This window comes from Prosopis cineraria, unplaced genomic scaffold (genome assembly GCF_029017545.1).
Source record: "Prosopis cineraria cultivar Desert tree isolate PC_DT_omini unplaced genomic scaffold, ASM2901754v1 PC11, whole genome shotgun sequence".
Classification (NCBI taxonomy): domain Eukaryota; kingdom Viridiplantae; phylum Streptophyta; class Magnoliopsida; order Fabales; family Fabaceae; genus Prosopis; species Prosopis cineraria.
In genome coordinates this window covers 22684953-22709027 of record NW_026555342.1, presented here as the reverse complement: position 1 = coordinate 22709027, position 24075 = coordinate 22684953, and the positions used below count along the sequence as shown (strand labels likewise).

General features: G+C 29.9%; 1 protein-coding gene and 1 pseudogene across 1 annotated transcript; one reads left to right on the top strand and one right to left on the bottom strand.

Moving 5' to 3' along the window:
• Positions 1–4657: 4657 nt before the first annotated feature.
• On the bottom strand, positions 4658–6599 carry LOC129286337 (L-type lectin-domain containing receptor kinase IX.1-like; annotated as a pseudogene).
• Positions 6600–10959: 4360 nt separating this feature from the next.
• Positions 10960–12083, top strand: LOC129284873 (germin-like protein subfamily 1 member 7). The gene is made up of 2 exons (XM_054920367.1): positions 10960–11135; positions 11292–12083. Exons 1-2 carry the CDS (start codon positions 11012–11014, stop codon positions 11837–11839), a joined length of 672 nt encoding a protein of 223 aa, XP_054776342.1. The 5' UTR covers positions 10960–11011; the 3' UTR covers positions 11840–12083.
• Positions 12084–24075: the final 11992 nt, after the last annotated feature.

Below are 24075 nucleotides of genomic sequence, written 5' to 3'. Positions count from 1 at the left end.
AGAAAACAAAACAAGAGTGAGTAGATGAAAAGGATTTTAGGGGCATGAATGAGCAACAGAGAAACAATTCCTTCTTATTAAACTACAGCACCGAACAAGCCCAACAGCGGAGACAAAAAAAAAAAAAAAAGTGTATTAGAATCTTCGATGTAGGTTCACTGTTTGTGAATTAAAGAAAGACGAGTGTTCCATTAAGAAGCAAATCATGAAATATTCATTGACATTGACACCGCAAGCATTGGATCTGGAATACGTCTAAAGGATTGATAACTATGAAGTTCCCACTATTAAAAAATGGTAAAGAGAGCAGAGATCGAAGCTAGAAAGCTAAAAGGGGATCAGTGTCGCAACTAAAGCAGAAGTCAGAACCTTTAGAGGCACAACCGTTAGAGCGCGCGCGCGCGCAAGCTGTGGCTTCCCATAGTCCTTGGATCTCGTTGGGACTCATGAATGAGATGAAGATTCCTATGCCACAGTTATGAAAAGGATTGAAAACTAGTCGAATTGTTTCCCTTGCCATCTTTGGAACACGCATCAGCACAGTTCAATCGGGCTTAACACGAGTTTCCATACAAAGTGCATTATTTTCAATTGATATTTTTAAATGAAAAAATATACTAAAATAAATAAATAAATGAAAATCAAATTTTTTTAAAATAAAAATAATAAGGGTCTCGCTTTATTTTGGTAATTATAACTTTTATTTTCTGAATCATAAAAAGTAAATAAAAATTACAATTTTTCACTTGAAATTTTTTTATTATTAATAAAAAATTTATGAAAATAATTAATTTCAATTACAATTTTTATTTAAGTAGTCACAATTTTTATTATGTGAATCACAGTAAATTGAATAAAAAATAACAACTTCTCCCATGAAATTTATTTTATTATTGAAGTTTAACTTTTGAAAATAACCAGTTACAATTTTTTTTAAAACAATTACAACTTTTATCTTATGAATTACAAGAATTAAAAAAAAATTATAAATTTTTATTTTTTTTATTTTAAACAAGGAACAATTTATTCATTTTACTTAAAATCATTAATGTTAAAATGATACCTAAGAATTTCAGAAAAATTATGACGTTTCAAAGGACCTGATTTTTATTTATATATTTAAGTAAAATTTTATCTTCATTTTCCTTTTTTTTTTATAAATTTTGACTATTGTTCTATAATTTCATTGAATGTTCTTTTAACTTATCCCTCAACAAGTGGTAATTCATGTATGGGTTATGTAGAGGTTAAAAAATATATTGTTTATGTACACTCCTATTCTCCTTTTCTAACACAGTATAACTTATTATTAACTAATTCATTTTTTAAATAAAATTGGTTAAAATCTTAATTTTCTATAAGTTTTCACATATTTCTATTTGTGCCTTTAAATTTTAATAAATATAATATTTAATTTATCCAAAACACCCTTATTGATTACTCAACAAAAAGGTGTAATTGAATCTATATATATATATAACCTATCAAATATCTTATATTTTAGACTAAGTAAATTTTTAAAAAATGATTTATGTTGTAGTTTGGAGAGAAAATGTATTTTTTTTAATTGTGTTACTACTTAAATTGAGTGAGCAAATATGTAATAAAGGATAAAAATATAGTTGGCTAAAATATATTTTTGATTTTCTAACTTTATATAAATTTTTAGTTTAGTCTCTTAATTTAATAAACAATCTTTTCAGTTATCTAACCTTAGCATCATTAGTTTCAAATGATTATTTTTCGTATCAATTATTATTATTTTAAAAAAGATAAACTTAATAGATCAATACTTGATAATGTTTTATCAATATTTAAAAGTTCAATATATAAATCTTACATTAGTAAAACTAATAGTATTAGGGTTAAGGGACTAAAATAAAACTTTATATATAGTTTTGTTTATTAATAAACTTTATATAAAGTTAGAGAATTGAAAATATATTATAGCCCATCTATTATTAATTAAATTTTTTTATTATATTCTTTTGTAAAATTTTGAATTATAGTTCAAATGGGATTGCGTAATTACAATTTACTATTTTTATAATTTTTAATTGATACAAACTATTTTTTATAATTTTTATTTTTATATAAAGAAATTAATGATATTTTAATATTTAATAAGTGATTTTACTTTGTTTTATTAAATAATGCAACACCAAAATAAGCTAGCAGGTTTTTCAAGAGAAAATGATAATAAAATTCTCTCAAATTATATAAATAATAATTTGATCCGTCACAATGTTATAATTTTATTAAAATTTTTAAGGGCTTATGTGTTAATAAATTTTAAATTAAAAAGATCATTTTATTCTTATTAATAAGTTATAATTTCTTGTTCCATACTTATGATTCTTTAAACAAAAGTTATTATTTTGAGAACTTATTTGTTATAACAGAAATTATATTTAACAAGTTATACTTTTTTATTTAATTCTTATGATTCATAAAATAAAAGTTGTTATTTCTTAAATAAAAGTTGTAATCAAAGCGTGTTTTTTAATAATAGAAATTACATTTGATAAGTTATAATTTTTTATTTAAATCTTACAATTCGCAAAATAAAAGTTATTATTCTTTAAATAAAAATTGTGATTGAGGCTTATTATTCTTAATAAGTGTAAAATGGTCTTTTCATTTTAATATTTATTGATATAAGAGTCCCTAAAGATTTAAGTAAAATTATGATATTTAAATATATCATATTATCATTTATATAATTAAAAAAATTATTACCATATTCTGTTTTTTTTTTTTAAGTTTGTTTTGTCCCTTTTCAGTTTTTTTCTTGTTGGCCTTTTTCATTTGGACTTAATTGTTGTTGATGTTACTCTTAAAGTTGTCAATTAAGGTCAAATTCATTGGGTCGGCCCTTTTAAGCTTAAAAAATTTAAGACTAAGCCTCTTCTTTGAGCTATAATATAAAAATAAAAGGACTGACTCTTTTAAATCCTTTTATATTTTTTTAAAATTTAATATAAAAATAAACACTTTCAAAATTAAATGTTATGTGTAATAACTAATGAAGCTCTAAAAGGAAAATGATCAAATTATATTGATATTAATGATAATAAAAATTATCAAGATTTAGTTAATGATATTAATAAAATTTAATAATTATCAATGTCAATTTTGTGATGTTGTTACTTTTGATTATATTTAAATTTATTATTGTATATATTCTCTTAAATTTATTATGGTAGGCTTAATATTATATGTAATAACTTTTTTAAAATTTTAAATTGAAAAATAAAAAATATATAAGGTCAGGTCAGCTAAAATAGAAGCGTAAAAGAAAATGGAGCTTTAACAGACTAGCTCGTTTAAGACGTGTTCTTTCAAGGATAATTTAAGGTCAGACCAGTACTAATTTATAGCTCTAGTTACCCATTAGCCATTTGACTTTTCTTTTGTCTTATGCGTTCTCTAAAGAAACAAGGAGCTCCTGAACTCTCAAATATGTCGAAGCTAAGAAGACGTGCAAATGAATGGATATATTAGAAATTGGAAGAAAAAAGAAGGCTCACCATGGGCACAAGCTTTTCCACCAAGTAAGCCATCTGATTGCTGCTCTTTATGCTGCTGATATTCTAATGTAGTTTCGCTTTCTAATATGAAGTTTGCTTTCTCCTTTGTATCGAGTAATCGGCTCAGTCGCATCTGAAATTTTTATCCTGGTTTAGTTTCTATGATAATACTTGATGCTATGTCAACGCTGTGTCTTTTCAATTTCTTCTTTCCCGTATTAATCTGTTGTTTCTAATACAATAACAAAAATAAGTCTTATCCTTGTCCTGCTAGGCGGCTATATGGATTGCAGTCATTCATCAATCAACCTTTGAGGAATATTATTAACTAAGCTCTCATTGAACGACTTCTTGAAGTATTATCTTTCGTCTTCCTCAACCCTATAATGCTTGATTATTTCGGAAGTATCTCATCACAGAATTTGAAGCTATATACATGCATATTTACAGCAATCTTGGACGGTGGTAGCCACTAGCTTCGCTTTACTTCTTTCTATTGTCAATCTTTTCATCTTCCCTGATTAATTTGGGCTTATTTCTCATGTGGTGTTGCCTTTAATGGATGGGAACGCATTTAGATATCTTTGGGGTAATTGGTCCAAGTGGGTTTGATTGGAATGTGACTTTTAGTTCAAGGGAAGAACTGTGTAACTTTTCATAACAATGGACACAGTAAAATCCCCAATCCTTGCAAGACTAGAATTTCATTCCCAACCCTCGCTGGGAATTGTGGGCATCCTATGAAGCACAGTGATTTAATTAGGAGAAGCGATCTGCTATGGCATGCTTCTCCGCTGCTTTATATGGCTGTCATTTGGCACAAGTTTCAAATCAGGTAGGTGGACTAAGTTTTCAATTTCAAAGGTTTGAAACAAATACCACAATCTTGAATTGTCAACTAGAAGGGTACCAGCATAGTGACTTTTCCTTTGGTCGTTTGCGGGTTTCGTTGTAAAATTTCTTTTCATACAAATTACAAGTTCATTTACATATATTACAAAAGATTAAATCAAAGAACTTTTACACCAAACTGTAAATAGAAATTGTACAACTCTAGCCCATGGATAAGAAATATATCACTGATTTACATTGTGTGTTTCTGGAAACAAATTTTAAGATGAAACTCATCATGATGACAATACATTTATTATTGGACAATGATAGGTTGGCATAAGCATCTTCTGTGTAGACTTGGTAAAGGTGCTCCAAAATTAAGCACCTGAATCACTTGCCTTACAGAAGGCCTGACAGAGTTGTCTAGGTGTGCACACCAAATACCAACAACCACCAAACATTCCATATGCTGCTTGTTAAATGCTCCGCATAGTTTTGGATCTGGCACTTCAAAGAGCTTTTCCATTTCATAGAGCTCCCAAACCCACTCAGTGATTGCTTTTTCGTCCTCAAATCTTAGGTCATTTGGTTTTCTTCCACTGGCAATCTCCAACAAAACAACCCCAAAGCTGTATATATCAGATTCTTTACTGGCCTTGCTGGCAATAAAATACTCTGGAGCAATATAGCCCCTTGTCCCTGCTAAAACAGTGGTTTATGATCCTTTTTTGTGATCCACTAGCCTAGTTAATCCGAAATCACCAAGTTTAGCATTGAAATTTGAGTCCAGCATAATGTTGCTTGCTTTAATGTCCTTGTGGAGGACACATTGCTCCCATTCTTCATGCAGGTAAAGTAATGCGGAAGCCAAGTCCAGAGCAATGTTATACCTCACTTCCCATATCAAGATGCTGTTTCTATGGCATAAATGTGAATCTAAGCTACCATTTGGCATGAACTCATACATGAGGAGGAGATCTTTCTTCTTGTGGCGCCAACCAATAAGTTGCACCAAGTTCCTATGTCTCAACTGGCTAATAATCATCACTTCTGTTGCATATTCATTTATTCCTTGGCTTGAGTCTCTTGATATCCTCTTTATAGCAACATCGGAGTTTAATTCTTTCAAGAAACATTTATAAACATCACCAAAGCCACCATGACCAAGCTTCTGTGCATTTGTGAAGTTGTTTGTTGCAGCTACCAATTCATCATGGCGAAACTTCTTTGGACCACTTCCCTTTTGGAATTTATAATCCATATTCAGATCATGAACTGTCTCTTCATCTTTACAGGAAGAAGCACACCAATCCTATGGAACTGACCATAGCCGCAGTCATACCAAATCCTGTCCCCAGGGAGAATTCAGTGGTTCCTTTCCTTTCATGATCATTGTTGGAGATTGGGAGTGGGGTCGGTGGTGTTTGGCTGTCTGCTAAATATGAAGAAAATGACCATGAGTTTAGGGTGATAAATTGAGAGTAATTTTTTGTTGCAGTTGAGAATCCAACAATAACCCACTCTGGTAAGTACTCTCTCAAATCAACTTCATAAGAAAAATGATTTTCCGCAACTTGAACACCAATTATATTACGTTGAATGTAAGAAATGTCTAATCTATGAGTAGCTGAACTGCAATTAATAGGTCCATTAAAGTTTCCTCTGACAATAATGGCCTAGTTATGCTAGAGTTCTTAGACTTTAAGTTAACACCCACATGCCTGCTATTGGGATCCCATGAATCTCGGTAACTGTCAAACTCCAGCGCAACAGAATGATGTTTTGCTGAGTTCAGTGTCTGATCACCATCCACAAGACCAAGACCCCCTCCTTCTTCAATATCCTTTGAAAATGGTAGACCTGGGTCTGATAAGAAGAACGCAAATCCATCTCTAGAATGATTCGTATTTGTTGATAAAGCAACAGAGAACTTTGTCTGGAAGTCATAGTTTTCTTGAGGCCTTATCCCAGAGTTGCATTCTTTGTGTGCTAGTGACTCATCCAACATGGTAAATATCATCTCGATCCAATCCACCTGCACTCAAATCGACCCTTGAACATAAATCAAGACATCTTCCAGCTTCAGATCATCTTCCTTAAAAGTGGGGTAAACAAAAGACAAGGAATATGCAATTTCTGTACAAGTTGTGAGGATGAACAAAACAACTGTTATTGTGTGAAAGAAAAGACACCAACATGGCGAGCTTCCATCTTGTTCTGAAGCCTACCAGGCATCGTTCTATCTCTATTGCTTAAAATAGAAGCTAGACAAAAGCCTATATGCATAGATGTAAATTTGTCATTATCCAGTTACTTATGAAATATTTTTATTCCTTTTCTTCTTGTGCCTGTCTTTAGGATATTATTGCAGTCTTCAATCTTGGAAGTTCCTCCATAGCTTTCAAGAGGCAAAACTCATAGGATTCTCCTACAATCATTAGCATTTGGTGCTATATTGTATGGGTGCACCCAGAATATTGATAATTGATTGAAAGGCTTGAGTGTGAACGCTCCACAATGTAACTAAGTTCAATATGCGCTGGCTTATTTATTTTAGTAAATTATTTATGATGATTTGCATTTTCTTAATTATGAAATGTTTTTTTAATTGCATATAGCTATTCTCATATTAAAAATAATCATGTTTAAAATACTGTTGGACATTACATGCAGGCACTTCTTTTTGAGAAGATTCAAACTTTAGTTTGTCATGTTATAAGAAATTGATTCTTTCTTCTAGATGATTATTAAATTTTTGTGATAGTAATAGATGACAAAATTTGACTTTTATGGTTGTCCTAACAAAATATTAATATTGTATTGCATAGCATTCCTGAAGTTTATTTTTCCTTCCTCATTCTTGGTTATCTAAATTCCATTGTTATTCATGGCTCAAAAAAGAAAAAATAAAATAAAATAAAAATATCCCTATTTTATTCATCTTCTATCACAGATCTTAATATTTTCATTTTTTTCCTTATGCACATAATTATATATTCATCTTTTGGAGAAATTTTTGCATGGGCTTAGTGCACAATGTCATCCATGCTCTATTCAACAAAATTGCACTAATTTGATCTAATAAAATCATATATGTCATTATTTTTAAAGACTTTATTTTTAGAGTTGAATGCCTATTTAGTTTTTTACCTTTTCTTTATGCACAGCCAATTTAAATGACATGTTTTTATTGGATGGAGTATAATGATGTGGTGCATCAGGTGTGTTTTACTTTATTACTGTTAATTATACTGTATTCAAGCGAAATTATCATTTCTTTTTCGTTGCTGATAGAGAGAAAAGATTGATGATTGGTGCCATCCAAAACCAAAAGTGATCAATTCAAGACAGGAAATGAACTTCCAAAAGAGGAAGGGAAGAAACATATTTAAATTATATATATAATGTCCACCTTTTTAAATTTTTCTTATTTTTCTTTCGATCACACTTGCTGGTAGATTTGCCCATGTGTTTCTTTCTTTAGTCTTTACATCATTTTCTTCATATTTCATACAAGTAATATTTATTAAAAGTAACTGTGTGTATTTAATTTCATATTTTATGTAATTCAATTTTTTAGCTGAGGCCAAAAAATTATTGATTTGATCCTGAAATTGCATTAATTTCAAGCTCTACACAGACTTAACTTTAAAGAGGTTCAATCATTTTTGGGGATTTAATCGATGTGGGCTGTCTAACGACATGCCAGGCATTCGTGCGTAACTTGAGGCCCAGAGTTGTGAAGAAGGCTGATTAAAAATCAACCCAAATGTCAAACTTAAAATTTTGAATATATTCAATTGAATTCCCTTATTAATTCCTCTCAAACCAATTATCTACCTTACAAATACAAAATATACATACATAAACAAGAAATGACAAATAATTATACATACATAAACAAGAAATGACAAATAATTAAGGACCCCTGAAAAATACCAAGAATATTTTTTACAATTCAAATATCAAGAAATTATAAATGAAAGTCTTTATTTCATATTAACTTTTTTACAAGGTGTTCAATTGCCATTCTCTCTAAATAGCAAGCAACTTAACAACAAGGGAAAAAAAGTAAATTGATTTCTAAACTATAAGTTTATAAGTATCTAAAATTCTAAACTCATTTTTTGTATAATATTTTTTCTTAATTTTTTTAAAATAGTATAATTTGGACTTGTTATTAATAAAAGTTAATTTTGATTGTTAGTTGATCAGAAAATAACCTCAAAAATTATAAAAAAAAGACCAAAAAAATTGCAGACGAGGACCCACAATATTACATAAAAGGATCAAGAAAATTTTATTGAAAATTTTCTATAATATTTTATATTTTTTCTACCCAACTAATAGTTAAAATTAATTTTTATCAATAATAAAAGTTAGATTATACTATTTTTAAAAGTTAAAAAAAATATTATTAAAAAAATGAGTTTAGAGTCTAGGTCCTTGAACCTATAACTTAGGAATTAATTTATTCTTTTACCCATATCATTACGTTGTGTAATATAGCACTGAGCGTCAATGAAAGAAGAAAAGTTAAAATAATCAAATTTTATGAACTACGCATTGAATACTAGAAAGAAAGGGTCATGAGGGCAGAGTCACAGAGACGTGAATAAGACTGAAAGACTTTTTACGAAATCTTAACTTGCTTCCTCCAATGAATAAATCAATTACAACTCCGGTCAAATTGTGAGACATTTCTTTTTAGCTAAACTTGGTCTGTGTGGGACATTTAGTGCATATTTGACGCATGGAAAAATGTTTTCTTCTTTTTTTTTTGGAATAGAAATGGAAAATGCATAAGTGTATTTATCATTTCTTTTCTAAAAAAAAACGTTTTTCTACCTATCAAAAAAGCACAAAACATTTCTTCTCACAAATTTTCATAATAATAAGAGGGTTAAGAGCAAAAGACACGTTAAATTCTCACAAATTATCAAAAAACACTTTTCTAAAAAAACATGTTATTTTTCATGGAAATAATGCGACAACTATTTTTATTAGTACGTGAAATATAGTTTGGAGTGTTTTACAATTTAGACTGGCTCGAGAAAGTATATAATAAACACACATCACACCATCCTTAATTTTAACTTTATTTTATTAATTGTATATAATATATAAGATGATTCGGACGCCACCCGCTCAGATGATATCAAAAGAGAGATAGTGGTGGTGAGAGACCATCATGCACAAATATAAAAAATTGAATCAGATACAATACATGTATTTTTATTTAAGAAAATATAAGATATGATATGTTTACGCGCGTGCATATATATAAAATCATAAAACACACTAAAAATATATTCTTGAATCTAATCATTTTGTTTTGATTATTACTTCTCCTTTTTTTAACAAAAAGTATTACTTCTCCTATATCATATAAGCTATTGAAATAAAATAAAATAAATTTACAAACTAATTTAAAACATAAAATTGCGGAAATAATTTAAATTAAATAGTAAAATATATTATCAAATAAATAAAAAATTATTTATGGAACCATAAAAAACATATTTTCTAAAAAATTTAATCTTTGATTTTAAAATCAAATTATAAAAAATATATTAGGAATAAAAGATAAATATGATAATCTTTAACAAAATTTCTTAAAAAATGCATTGAAACTCACAAATTCAAAGTATCAATACATGTGAAAATTTAAAAATATTTTTAATTGAAAATAATATCTTGCTCCATTACATATACACGCTGGATAAGTATTGACACTTATCAGTGTCAAATACAATATTAAAACAAATACATCAAGCAATTTGAAGCATTGATGCTTTCAAAACTGATAAATAAGCAATTTATTTTCTGGGAGATTAAAATTTAGAAAAAAAAATATAAACATGTCTTACATAAAAAAAAATTATTTCCTTAGTACCATTTACTTTTCAATCTTATGTATTTAGAAGTTAATAACATTTGGGATATTAATCTTTTCATTTAAGACCTATATGTAATTATCCATTAAATTAAAATTCCATCCACCCTTTAACTAGGATCAAGACCTGTTCCCTGTTCGGTGTCACACAAGAGTTTTCCATGGGAGTAGAATTATTACCAATGGAAGTAGAATTGGAAATACATGTGACTTCATATATTATATTGAAGCAATTATGCATGTATATTTAGGCCTAGAGTTGCGAAGAAGACCGATGAAAAGGTCAACTCAAATCTCAATTATATTGTTAATGAACGGGTCCAGCCATTGATTAATCCATTAATTCCTCTTGTTGCAGTCCAATTCACTAATTATACATGCACAAAAAAAAAAAAAAAGAGCAAGTGCATGAAATTGGAGCACGTCTTTCTTTCTTTGGGTTTTTTTTTTTTTGGGCAAACAAGTCGGAGCATGTGTTTCTTGAAAAGTCTACTACGACGTCGATCATAATTTAAAAAATTATAAACCTGGGAAGGTGTAGTTATTAATAAAGAACGGTTCAGACAAAGCAAAGAGGAATCAATACCAATTCAAAAGGTAATTAATATATTTGTTTTGATTAAGTCGAAACTAAAATACCAATTCAATAATGGCAGGTCCTCCCTCCAACTATAGATAGATCACAACAACAGATGCATTTTGCCACAACAAACACACAATTCAAAGAAATTAAGGTTTTGAGAATTCAGAGATGAAAGATTCATTAGTGATCTCTCTTTTTGCCCTCTTGGCTTTGGCTTCCTCATTTGCTTCTGCCTATGACCCCAGCCCTCTCCAAGACTTTTGTGTCGCTCTCAATGATACCAAAGTTGGAGGTACACACACATACGCACAATATATATAATACCATGCATATTGCAAGGATTTCCAAAAGTGACATATTGCTAAAAATGGAGCCTACTATTTTCTCTCTATAATCTCTCTTCACTTCGAAGCTAATTGATTGTTCTTGTGTCTGTGCTTTTGTGCAGTATTTGTGAATGGGGAATTCTGCAAAGATCCCAAGCTTGCCAAAGCAGAAGACTTCTTCTACCACGTAATGCCAGGTAACACATCCAACCCATTGGGCTCCAAAGTGACTCCAGTGACTGTGCAAGAAATTCCAGGACTCAACACTCTTGGTATTTCCCTTGCTCGTGTCGATTTCGCACCATACGGTTTGAATCCTCCCCACACTCACCCTCGTGGCACTGAGTTGTTGATCGTCATCGAAGGAACTCTCTTGGTTGGATTTGTGGCTTCCAATCAAAATGATAACCGCCTCTTCACCAAAGTCCTCAACAAAGGAGATGTGTTTGTGTTCCCTATCGGTCAGATTCACTTTCAACTCAATATCGGGCATGACAATGCTGTAGCCATTGCAGGTCTCAGCAGCCAAAATCCAGGAGTGATTACCATTGCTAATGCTCTGTTTAAATCCAATCCTCTCATCTCTCCTGCGGTTCTCACTAAAGCCTTCCAAGTTGACAAGAGCATAATTGCTTATCTTCAGAAGCAATCTTGGTATGACAATAACTAAACAGACCGTCTAGTGCCCATCCGTAATTCTACTTCATGTTGATTTCTGTTTCATTCAACTCCAATTATAACTTTTTTTAGTGTCCAACTCCAATTGGATCTTTTAATAAATAAATAATTAATACCCCCGCAGGCTTACGTTGTACCTTTTCTCTGTTTGTAATTTCATTCATTTGGTTTCCTGTACGTGCATGTTTCGTGCGTGCGTGTACCCACTTCAATAAAACTACAGTTTTGTGAAACAATGTTGTACGTTTCATATGTGCTTAGTATTATTTTCTTTTCCCTTCCTTCAGGCAAACAAATACATCCCACTCGAGCTTTGGGGGGGAAAAAAAGAATCTTGCATTAATTCTCTTTTTTTTCCCCTGCTAGAATGCCAACAAGATGTTGGCAATAGCGTGAAATCTAGTCTGAGTCATGCCCAAGGATACTATCCTTAAGAGCTATTCTGCCACACCAGGTTCATCGCGCGGCAGCTCCTCAGGATTAAACAAACTCTTCCTACTAAAAGTAGAGACACAGAACAACAAAAATTTATAGAATATACTCATGTAACTACTAGTATGATAGAAGAGGAGAGAAAGGTCGAGAGTATCAAGTCTCTCTCTGAACTTGTGGCAAGCATTGCCTTTTATAGGCAGATCATAATGTTGGACAATAAAACTACCTTAATCACAATTAAAAAACGGTTTCAAATAATAATGTTGTTTAAATTGGACGTTATAAAATAATAAATAGACTTAAATAATAATTAATATTATTAATTTATAATAATTCCTTTTGAAATACTCAAAAATATTTATAATATTCAACAATCCCCTACATATTTCAAAAGGAAGGAATTTTGTTTTTTGAAAAACTATCTTATACAAATAATTTTATATCTCCAAAAAATAGTTTCCAAAATTTTGGAAAATTGCCCAGAATTACATCTAACTTGTGTGCAATTGTATGCAAGAGCCCATTTCTCCTCTAAACTCATTTATTAGCCCAAGATCACATCTTAGTATTTATAAACTAAGGCCTTCATTCATTTGAGCAACATGGGACTTTCCTTTTTGACACAATTGTAACAATCCCCCACATGTGTCAAAAGGACCACTATCATCTGAGTTATTTTCACGGAAGATAATCACTTCAAATTTAGTGTCTTTCAACTTAAACCAAACCTAGACCAATAAAACTTAACACACAGAAAAGTTGGTGTAACTTTGTTATTGAATCAATAAATCTTGATCGTGTGCTAGAGGTCTTATTAGTTAGATTATACCTCCACAATTTCTGTTGTTAATGCGGTTTTGCACGTTATCAGCCATGCGCACGCCTGGTTTTAACAAATGCTCTAGAGATTTTGCCACAATCTCATAGGAGCGGCCCCACTCCACATTTGTATAGGTGTTTTCATTAAGTGTATCTGCAATGAATAAACCATCCATAAGGACTATAAAAAACATTAGGAGCTTTCGCTCAGCATTCGATCAATGCATTCTAGCACTTTCTCAAGCCATAGGAAGGGACAAAAATTTAGTGTTAGCAGAACTAACAAGTGACTTGTTCTTACTCATTAAACCTTCTTCATGGGATCTCCAATCACAAAGGTTGGGTTGCCATCACCGTTAATTTCAAATTGGCTTAAGTCCCATTCCCTTTGACATTTAAATAATTAATCTCTTCCCCAAAGGTTAGTTAACGGATCCTCAGATTTATATCTGATCTTACATAATCGATTGAGATAACTTCTTCTTTTAGCATGCTTAATTATATCTCAAACAATATCTACCTATGCCATTATTCCCTTTGCAATGACTATCGCCATTTGCCAATTACACAAATCATCGACATAATGTGTGTCAGTTTTACTCTCAATGCAATATTATTCACTAAGAAGTTTCTAAACTATTTAGCCTCATTTTTATCCAACTTCAGAGTAATAAACTCTGGCTCAAATAATATTTTATTTGGCTACAAATGAATTTTTTCTCATTGAATATAAAATTCAGTTAACATAATTGCATTATTTTAATACAACAGAAATTCATTATTCATGATACCAATATTTATGGTATCTTTCAAAGGAATTGACTCATCTTCTTATGAGACTATTTGATATGCTCAATCTCCATACAATATAACTATATCATGGGATTAACATTAATTAATGCAGCAAACTCTCTAAAGTTTGTAAATGCATATTTAGATTGAGCAATAAAACCATCCCATTTTCATTTTTAACCATGTTAGCATTATGGGAATACTTGTTGACACTAAGTGTCAGATTTTTTAAAGTAATAAACTCTATGATCCTATTATTATATTTGTTTTCATCACCACTAAGGGTGGATAATCACTAGTGAATATTCTAACATAAATAAATAATTCATTGAACAAGGATCCACTATTCACAATCCCATGATTAAAAAATATTTCATTTTTCTCACATGGACCATAACACATATAAATAAATCGTTATCCACAATAATGAATATTTATGTCAAAAATAAATAGATCATGCACCTATTTAAAATAAATTTATCTACAGTAGATAAATAATTAAATTTTGTACCATCATCACAATGCTTGTTTCAAGCTAAGCCACAAAAATTGCATAATTAACAAATTTTGCCATCATGTACATAATAAACTCCTCTTAATTAATTTTTCTCTAAATCATAATATAATAATATCTTGGTATTTATAAAATGAGGCTAATAATTCAATACAAGACATGTTTTGCAAAATACCCCCACACTTTTAAATATTTCAACCACATGTATAAGAAATATTTTCATATCTTATCAATAATAGTTCTAATTAAATTAGAATCTCTTCATGTAATTTCCTCCCATTCTAATTAAATTAGAATTTACGTCATCACAAAATCTTGTGTACATAGGACAAAACTATCCAGTGCTAATAGAAACAAGCTCAAATTTCAAAGACTCAATAACTTTGAAATCAAACTTATTATAACCCAACATCGTTCATAAAACATTAAATAGTATGTGTGGGATACAACACCTTCATGCTCAATGGAACTCATTAATTATATATTGGCATAAAATCCAATGGCATTTCCAAAACAAATCCAAGGCAAGAAGTAATGTGTTTATCTCATTTCGGCCTATTTTTATATTTTAGACCCAAACAGATTTAATGCATATAAGTGACTGTCACTATAATGCACTCAAGCAATTATAAACTCACAATAATACCAAATTACTCTGCTGTGCATTGTAACATTTCTAAACAATTAACATTGCTATAAACTCTTATTAACATGCATAGCAAAAATAACTCGCCGCCATAAATACAGCACATAAGTTTATCACTCTGAACATATTTCAAACTGGCTAAACACATATTAACACTATTTAAAAATTGATATCTCATTAATGCTCCTTATTTATAACAGCCATAGAAGTTATGGCAAATAATTCACCAAGAAAACTCGTTAGCTACACAATTGAGAAACAATTTATTTCCATAGAAAATTGCAACTTCAATTGCAATCAATTAATGAAAACCAACAATCAAACCTTGATTACTGCTATTTAATTGCATTTTTTTAATAAAATAACTGAAAAAAGGTTTTAAAGACAAATAAACCATCATAATCAGAGTTCATCAGCCATAATAAGTGCCACTTTTAGTGCAATCCCATGTTTCGAATTTCCAATATCAAAGCTTGATTTTTCCTATCAGTTTTTTTTTTAACCAAAAGAACACAAGTAATAGCATTTAATAGACTTAATCTAGATTCTTGCATTATACTGCAACCATTTCTACTACTCTTGCAGCCTTAACAATCTGTGTGAAAAAAAAATATCAAAGCAAGAAGAAGCCAAAGCTATCACTCACATACAATATAAGACTCTTGATGACTCTTCATGAGCACCTCTCCTAGAAACACAGCCAGCATTTGAGCAACCAATGAGGACATCAAACGTGGGTTAATATATTTTTCCAACCTTCTTATTTGAACTGTAATATCATGTGCTTCTATGGGCCAAAACAGGTATGATCACATCAATATTATTGAACACAGAAACCAGCCTGAACTAGATGCAGTGAAAAGCTAACAAGGAAGAAACATGCACTGATGACAAGAGCAACAAGGAGAAACAGCAAAACCGAAAGCTAGAAACAAGCAAGAGTAAGAAATCATCTTAATGATTATTTATTTTTATTTTATTTAACTCCACCATCAGATTTGAACACACCTCAAGACTTTTCTATTTAATCATCATATTTCTCATAATAAAATAGGAAATATATTTGAGAATATAACTATCTCATTTTAGCAGATCTTCTCCTCATTTCAGCAATTTTTAGTGGAGAGCATTCGCCATATATCAAATGCATGGCACAAGGTTGAAGTGAATATGGTTATAGGGCAGCCTAAAAACACATCGCCAATTATAATAATCATGGATGGCCTTGACTGCATGCCCCACACCAAAACATCAGATCCACTGCCCCCAATACCATTATTGTATCCACTCACACCAAAACCTATATGAACTATGTATTTGTGGGTTGAGCATTTGTACTGTTCCCTCATTTCCATTGTTGCTAAAAAATAGCTCTTAAGATTGTTGGCAATAGTTGGTGAAATATAGTTTGAATCGTGCTCAAGGACACTGTCCTTAAAAGCTATTCCGCCATATCAGGTTGATCGCGCGGTAGCTCCGCAGAATTAAACAAACTCTTCCTACTAAAAGTAGGGACATAGAACAACAGAAATTCATAGAATATACTCAGGTAACTACTAGTATGATAGAAGAGGAGAGAAAGGTCGAGAGTATCAAGTCTCTCTCTGAACCTATGGCAAGCATTACCTTTTATAGGCAGATATCATAATGTTGGGCAATAAAACTACCTTAATCATAATTAAAAAACGGTTTCAAATAATGATGTTGTTTAAATTAGACGTTATAAAATAATAAATAGACTTAAATAATAATTAATATTATTAATTTATAATAATTCCTTTTGAAATACTCAAAAATATTTATAATATCCAACACAAGATACTTATGATATTATTGTTGATGATAAGTATTAGTGTTCAGTCATCATTAATTAACCAGTGATACTAGTTTTTATTATGGAATATTGAAAAGGATTTGAACTAAGTAATACATACCAAAAAGTAATGTCAGCCAGAAAAAAATTGAGGGATCAGAACTTTTGTTATGGTCAATAATGTGTCTGAACTTATTCCATTCTTTTATCACCTTTTTATTTATTTGATGAAAATATTACACACACACACACACACACGAAGCTTTCTTCAAGTAAATACAAATAAAGTTAGTTGTAGCTTGATGGTAAAAAAAAATAAATAAATAAATTCTGTAACTTTAGGTAGAGTGCGCGCGTGCACATACATGTGTGAAAAAAATAAAAATTGAAGTGCTAAAACTTCAACATAAAATTACGTACAAATGGGATTTAAAATGAGAATCCGTAGCATTAATATTTAAATTATTTAAATTTTTAAAGAAGGGAAGAAGACTTTTTTAAAAGGCGAGAAATTATACGAAAATACTGAACACACACATAGCAAGCAAATGAGCATTATTTTATTTTATTTTATTTGTTTCATGAAAGGAATAAAAGCTGTCAGTATCGTCAATGAAAGAAGAAAAGTTGAAATAATCATATATTCAAAATTAAATAGAATAGTGTGTGTTATCAAACTTAAGGTCATGTTTGATTACTAAAAAGGAATGGACTGATAAAATCAACACAAAAATAAATTAAATTATCTTTCTTCCTCATAGTAAGTATGATAAAGCTCATTAATATATATTACAAATGTGGGAATCATCATATCCTCCAAAAATTTTATGAATCGTAATTCCTAACCCTGTGAACTAAATTACCCCCTTCCTTCATGAACGTAGTTCACTATTCTTTTTAATCATATCAATTTTACCTTTATTTTTTTTAATTCATTCAATTCTATTTCTTTTTAGTAACCAAACGTGACCCAAGAGATTTTGAGTCATGCCCCAAAAATTAGACGTGATCGGCACGAGATATATGTCCAAACATACATCCCTTAAGCCTCAATCAAGAAAACTTTAATATAATATTTTAATTCATTTGAAATAGGATGAGAAATCATTATAATATTTTCATATAAACAAACGATTCCTAAACTTTGTGTAAAAAAAAATTTGGCAAAATCTCCCCTAAAATAGGACCTCCTGAAGTTTCTAAAATAGCCATATACAATCCAAATTAGGAATGCGAAACTCTGCTCCTCCACAACAGATAAACAAATGAATAACATATCAAAATCCTATTTATAGTTAATGTGAAGCTACTAATTCAAGTTTCCAAAGCATAAAGCATAATAAATTGTTTACACCAAAAAGGAGAGATTCACAAATAAATCTTCTAGTCAAATCAACAATTGAGTCCCTTAGTAATCAGCAGGACATACAATGCCAACTACATTATTTGAGACCAAACCAAATACTTTTCAATGAATAACATCCTAACCATAATATTTAAAAGAATAAGAATGAATAATTTGCAGTAGTTATGGAGGTTGAAGAAAAAAACAATTCAATGTAATAAAATTAGTAAGTTTAGAGTAAAAATTTCTATACAACTTCAATATCATGAGTCTTTAGATCTTTAATGACAAAACAACTTCAACATTTAATCTTGACAAGACAAATAAATTAAATAAATAAATAACATTTACAATTTTAAAACAATTAGAGTCTGAAATCATCAATTAATTAAAAATTCATATCTTTGAGGATTTATTAGAACAATTCACAAATGTGAACACATAGTTCACGATGATAAATAACTAAACATGGCTTATGCTATGAAAACAAATGTGAACACATAATCCATGAAGGTAAGTAACCAAACGTAGCTTGAGCTATGAAACAAATGTGAACACAATCCACGAAAGTAAATAACCAAACATGGCTCAAAGCCACAAAAATAAATGTGAGTACGAGATCTATGAATAATAAACGTGAGAACAGAGCTCACGAAAATTAAACTAGCTAGTTATTGACCATGGTGCGTCAAGAGCTAACGGAACTGTTATTAGCAACTAATGTTCTGTACAAAATTTCCTTTAAAATCATTTTCAAATATGTGAGAAAATCATCACTTTTAAGATACAGTTCTCATTTTTAAAGTCAAACTCGCATAAATAGTTTTAAGCATTAAATCTTACTAGAATAAAATTTCATATCCAATGCTCATGCTTGCATTTATTGAATAATCAAAAATTGCCAATGCTTGTGAAAATGACTTTTATCAATCTTGAAAAAATATCTCATAAGGGGTAAAACATTCATATGCCATGATAAACTAATAAAGTATCCATCAATTAACATAATTATTATTAAAATAATCTATATAAAAAAATAAATTTCAATAAGAAAAACTACATGATAAACTGATTGGGACGCTATCCACTTACCTGCAATATTCCCATGTACTAAAATTCACTCATTTAATTTCAACTCCTAATAAGTTTCTCTTCCTCCCAGCATCCTAAAACAAAATTTATATATAATAAATTTTAATAGATTGTCTATAAGTAAAATAATTCCCCTTCAACACTAATATAATTCAAAGTGCCCTAATGCACCTCCATTTATATCCCAAGATTTATTTATATAATCTCAGTCATAATTACTTATTCCAGTGGAATGACTTTCTCCTGTAACATATGTCAAACACCTTGAGTGCATCATTTTTCAAACCAGTCAAATAAACTTTTAAATCATCAATCTATTGCCTAACAAATTTGACTTCTAAACATTCATAATTAAATTTATTGTGCTTTTCCAAAATCTCTAGTTCCAATTCCAGCTTTTTTTGTGAAAAGTAATTACCTTCTAAATAGTTTAATTATCAATCAAATAACAAAAGTTTTTTCTTATCAAACATTTTACCAAACGCGTTACAAGCATCGATATTCAAACTATAATACTAAGCTTCTTCCTCTCCAATTCCTTTAAAAAAAAATTTCAATATCAATATTTAAATTAATTGAACTTCCTAAATTTTATTCCTTTAGCAAAAGCTAGTTTTGAACTCAAAGAAAATCCAAATCCCCATCTATGGTCAGAAAGCAATTATCAAGCAACTAAGATGAAATCACCAAGTGGAAACATTCTCTTGGGGTTCAATCTCTAGTTTGTTTCAAATCCCCTCCCCATACATTCATATCCAACATCTGAATAAAGGAGAGAAGAGGGATGCTATTCACTCACCATCAGAACAAACGGATGGAAGAAGGAAGAGGAACGAAGCTTCTCACAGTCACACCAAAGCAACGCAACACGGGAGAGATCTAGGCAGTGAGATCAAAGATTTAAAAAAGAAAAAAGGGACTGATGGTAGAACAGGGGAAGAGAAAGATGGTCGCGTAAACTAGAACTCTGATGAAAAATGCATGAACACGTCACCGGTGGCTTGCCAAAATGAGTCGAGGAGGAAGAATGGAGGAAGAACATACGAAACTCTCCTCTCCTCTCTCACTTGTCTCTAGCACTATCGAAATGGAGGAGGAGGGAAAGCAAATGAGATGCGTGCTCTGTTTCTGATTCCTCTATTTTCTTCTATTTCCTTTTTGTTTTGTTTTTGTTTTTGTTTAATATAATAGAAATAGAAATGAGGAACGATTGATGGGAAAAAAAAATAGAATTGGGCGATATTTCAATGGGTTAAGCTCAAAAAATACTATCACGTACAAAACATCATAGTCTACCAAAAACAAAACATAACACACAAAACATGTAAGGCCCATTTAGCTATTAAAATGAATATTAATATATGAACATAGTAGAACGGAAAAAATACTCCTTTGATCTAAACTACAACTAATGTTTAATTAGGTATATTAATGATGCTCTCTCTATTTTATCCTTGATATTGAAAAATGGTGGAAGGAATGTAATTTTTGTTTTAACAAATTTAATAAGCAATTCAATTTTTTTTTGAAATATGACTTATATTGTGAACGTTATATTCTTTTTATGGCAGGGAAAATGCTGAAAAAAGTGTGGAATGAAATAGAGAAATCAATCAAAAAGACAAAATTTCCCCGACAAAAACAAAATCACCTATTTTAATATCAAAATCTCTTCGGCCCTAAAATATCTTCTTCAAGTCCTAGTTAAGAAAGAAGGAGCTCCATATTTGCTCTAAGATTTTTTATCACCAATATATCTTATTAAATCTACCCAAAAATTTATAATAATATACTTAAAATATTTTACCTTAAATTATAATTTTATTAAAATTAATGGGTTATTACATCCTGTCCCACATAACATTCTACTAGGCACTTATTTGATAAAAGATGAAACATGTGGCCTGCAAGTTTCAAGTGGCAATTGGAAGTAAACAAATAGGAAGTCCAATAATGACTAAATTAAAGGAGGACAGGAAGAATGAAGATGCTTAAGGACAATGTCTCATGATTAGTTATGGTTTTATTACTCTATTTTTGTATTTTATTTGTTTAATTAGGATTTTTCAGATTTGGAATATTTTAGATTATCTATTAAGAGTCATTATCTTGTAAAATTTATTTTTTTTATTATTATTTTCGATGAAAATTGGTTTTATTATTTTAAATATATTGAATGCCAAGTACTAATATCTTTTTATTACATACATACATATATCATTAAACCAACTTTTGTAGTTTACATCCTATCCCCTTATTTTAGAATATATTTTTTTTTCTTCAAAGTCATTTAGGAAACTTTGTCTATTTAAAGATCAAGATGTATTTAGTTATTTTCAACATATGAATAATATTGAATTTATTGCAAAATTTTACACTTTCTGCTGTTGTATGTTTGAATGAATACTCATAGATTACAAAAGAGTTTGATCAATTCTTATTGTGCCTTTTTATAGCTAGGGATCTAGAAACGAGTTTATCTAGGCCCTAGGGCTTTAGATAACCAGGGCTGTTGTTTTCTATTTTACAAGGAAAAAAAACTTTCTATTTTCAAAAAACATAAAAATATTCATTTGGTTAAGTATATTAAATTTAAATATTTTTAAAAATTGTTCTACATTTTTGTTTTTAAAAAAACAATAAAAAGAAAGCAACTTAAGTAGAGTTATTTTTGTTTTCTTTTTTATTTTTAAAGTACATTATATTTAATAATTGTAAATTATCTGAAGTTATGACCAACCATTATCATAAGTTATCATCATCAACCATTTTTGACCACCATTATTTGTCTTTTTTAAACTCTAAATTTTTTTTCAAATTAATATAATCAAATGGATTTTCATTTTATTTTTTAAATCAAAATTGGTTTCACAAAACATTTTTATATAAAAAAATGGAATAAAACTAAACAAGCTCTCATATGTTTTGTGCTTTCAAGTCTTATATATTCTAAGTTCTAACATAATGTTTTCGTATGCCCCGGGTTCTCTAAACAAAAAAAAAAAAAAAGTTTATGACGGATCCATTCCACATCACTTCATCCTGGTCTTACCTTGATTATGCAAAAGAAGCGTTGACAAATTCAAAGAGTTGATCATTTCCATAAACAGATATATGCATGTAATTTATTCATATATTTAAATCCAACTTTCTACTTTGGTCAACTGTTACATCTTGATAAATTAAAATGAGGATGGTGCCAACCAACGTTTAATTTCTACTAATGATGTCTAATCAACAATGAAATAAGTGTGTACAAACAATTTTTTTTTTTGGCTTGACCTTGTCTTTTTTAGGTATACAAAAATTTTAGGTTATGTTGAGTTTCAAGAAGTCCCATAGCATTCTTTTGGACTTAGAGAATTCATACAAATATATTGACAGATCACCTACTAGCAAGATTAACACAATTGCACTGAGATTTCAATTCAGCCATGATTTTATAAATTATATAAATCAAGTCCTTACCAACTATACTAATATTTACTAACTGGAATTTTTCTACATCAGGAAGACAGGAAGAAGTCGCTCTAGAGGGACCCTCTTCACATTAGAATCTTAATTTGATTCTAATAATATATTAAATGATTGAAATAGCAAAACTGATGCTGATGAAACTGGTTACTTAAGCGTCAAGCTAATTCTAGAAAGTCATGCCATGCTCAAGCCACAATATTGACATAATGAAGCCAAAATCTTGTCCATTTATATATTCGGTATTCGAAATATAAATAAATAAAATAATTTTGGGATTAAAAATTACTTTCACACTTATCTTTTATTATAAAAAAGACACACACATTAAAAACATAGAGGGGATGATATATGGATTAATTTGAGACAAAATGATGAATTACAATTGTGGAACCAAGTGATTCTAAAATTCTAAAAAAGGATTACAGGTTAAGCAGTGTGGCTATGATATTTCAAAAGCTGGTATTTTATTTTTTGGACAAACAAAAGCTGATATTGATATCATGTAATATATAAAAGTAATAATATTACAAAGTTAAATTTGACAGATATTTCAAACTTTTTTTTGGGTTAAATTTTGAAATATAAATGTCAAATAATTTAAGAACCTTTGGTCCTTTACCGAAATTTCATATCCTTTTGGGTAATGAATTGATTTCAAATTCATGTTTAGGAAAATCATAACCAAGGACCATTGAACAACATTTATTATTTGGTTCCTTGGTCCTACAGAACAATATCAGAATTATTTGGTCTTGCAGAGCAATAAATGTTGTTCAGTAATATTTGATTGTGATTTTCCCTTCATAGTTTGGTTTCAAATTGTTATTGATCTCCAAGAAATAAACTAATTTCATACTGGGAAAATCACAATTAAGGACTACTAAAGAACATTTATTACTCCGCTACTTAAACATAATAATGCTATGGCTGTAAATTGGAGGCCTAGCGTTGTGAAAAAGGCCGATTGAATTAACTAAATCTCAAAACTCTTGTGTGAACACAGCTAATTAAACAAAAGAGAAAGTGGCAATACGTGTTTGGTGAAACATCTACAGCGACGTTGATAATTAAAAAATGAACCCGGCGAAGTTACGTAGTTGTTAAAGAACGCACGGCTTAGACTAAACTAAGAATGATCAATACCAATTCCAAAAATAATTGAGTTATGCATTTGTTTTGATTAAGTCGAAACTGAAAGCGAATACCAATTCTTTGGTTCCGTCATACCAATTCAAAAATGGTAGCTCCTCCCTCCAGCTATAAATACGTCACAAGAACAAATGCGTTTTGCCACA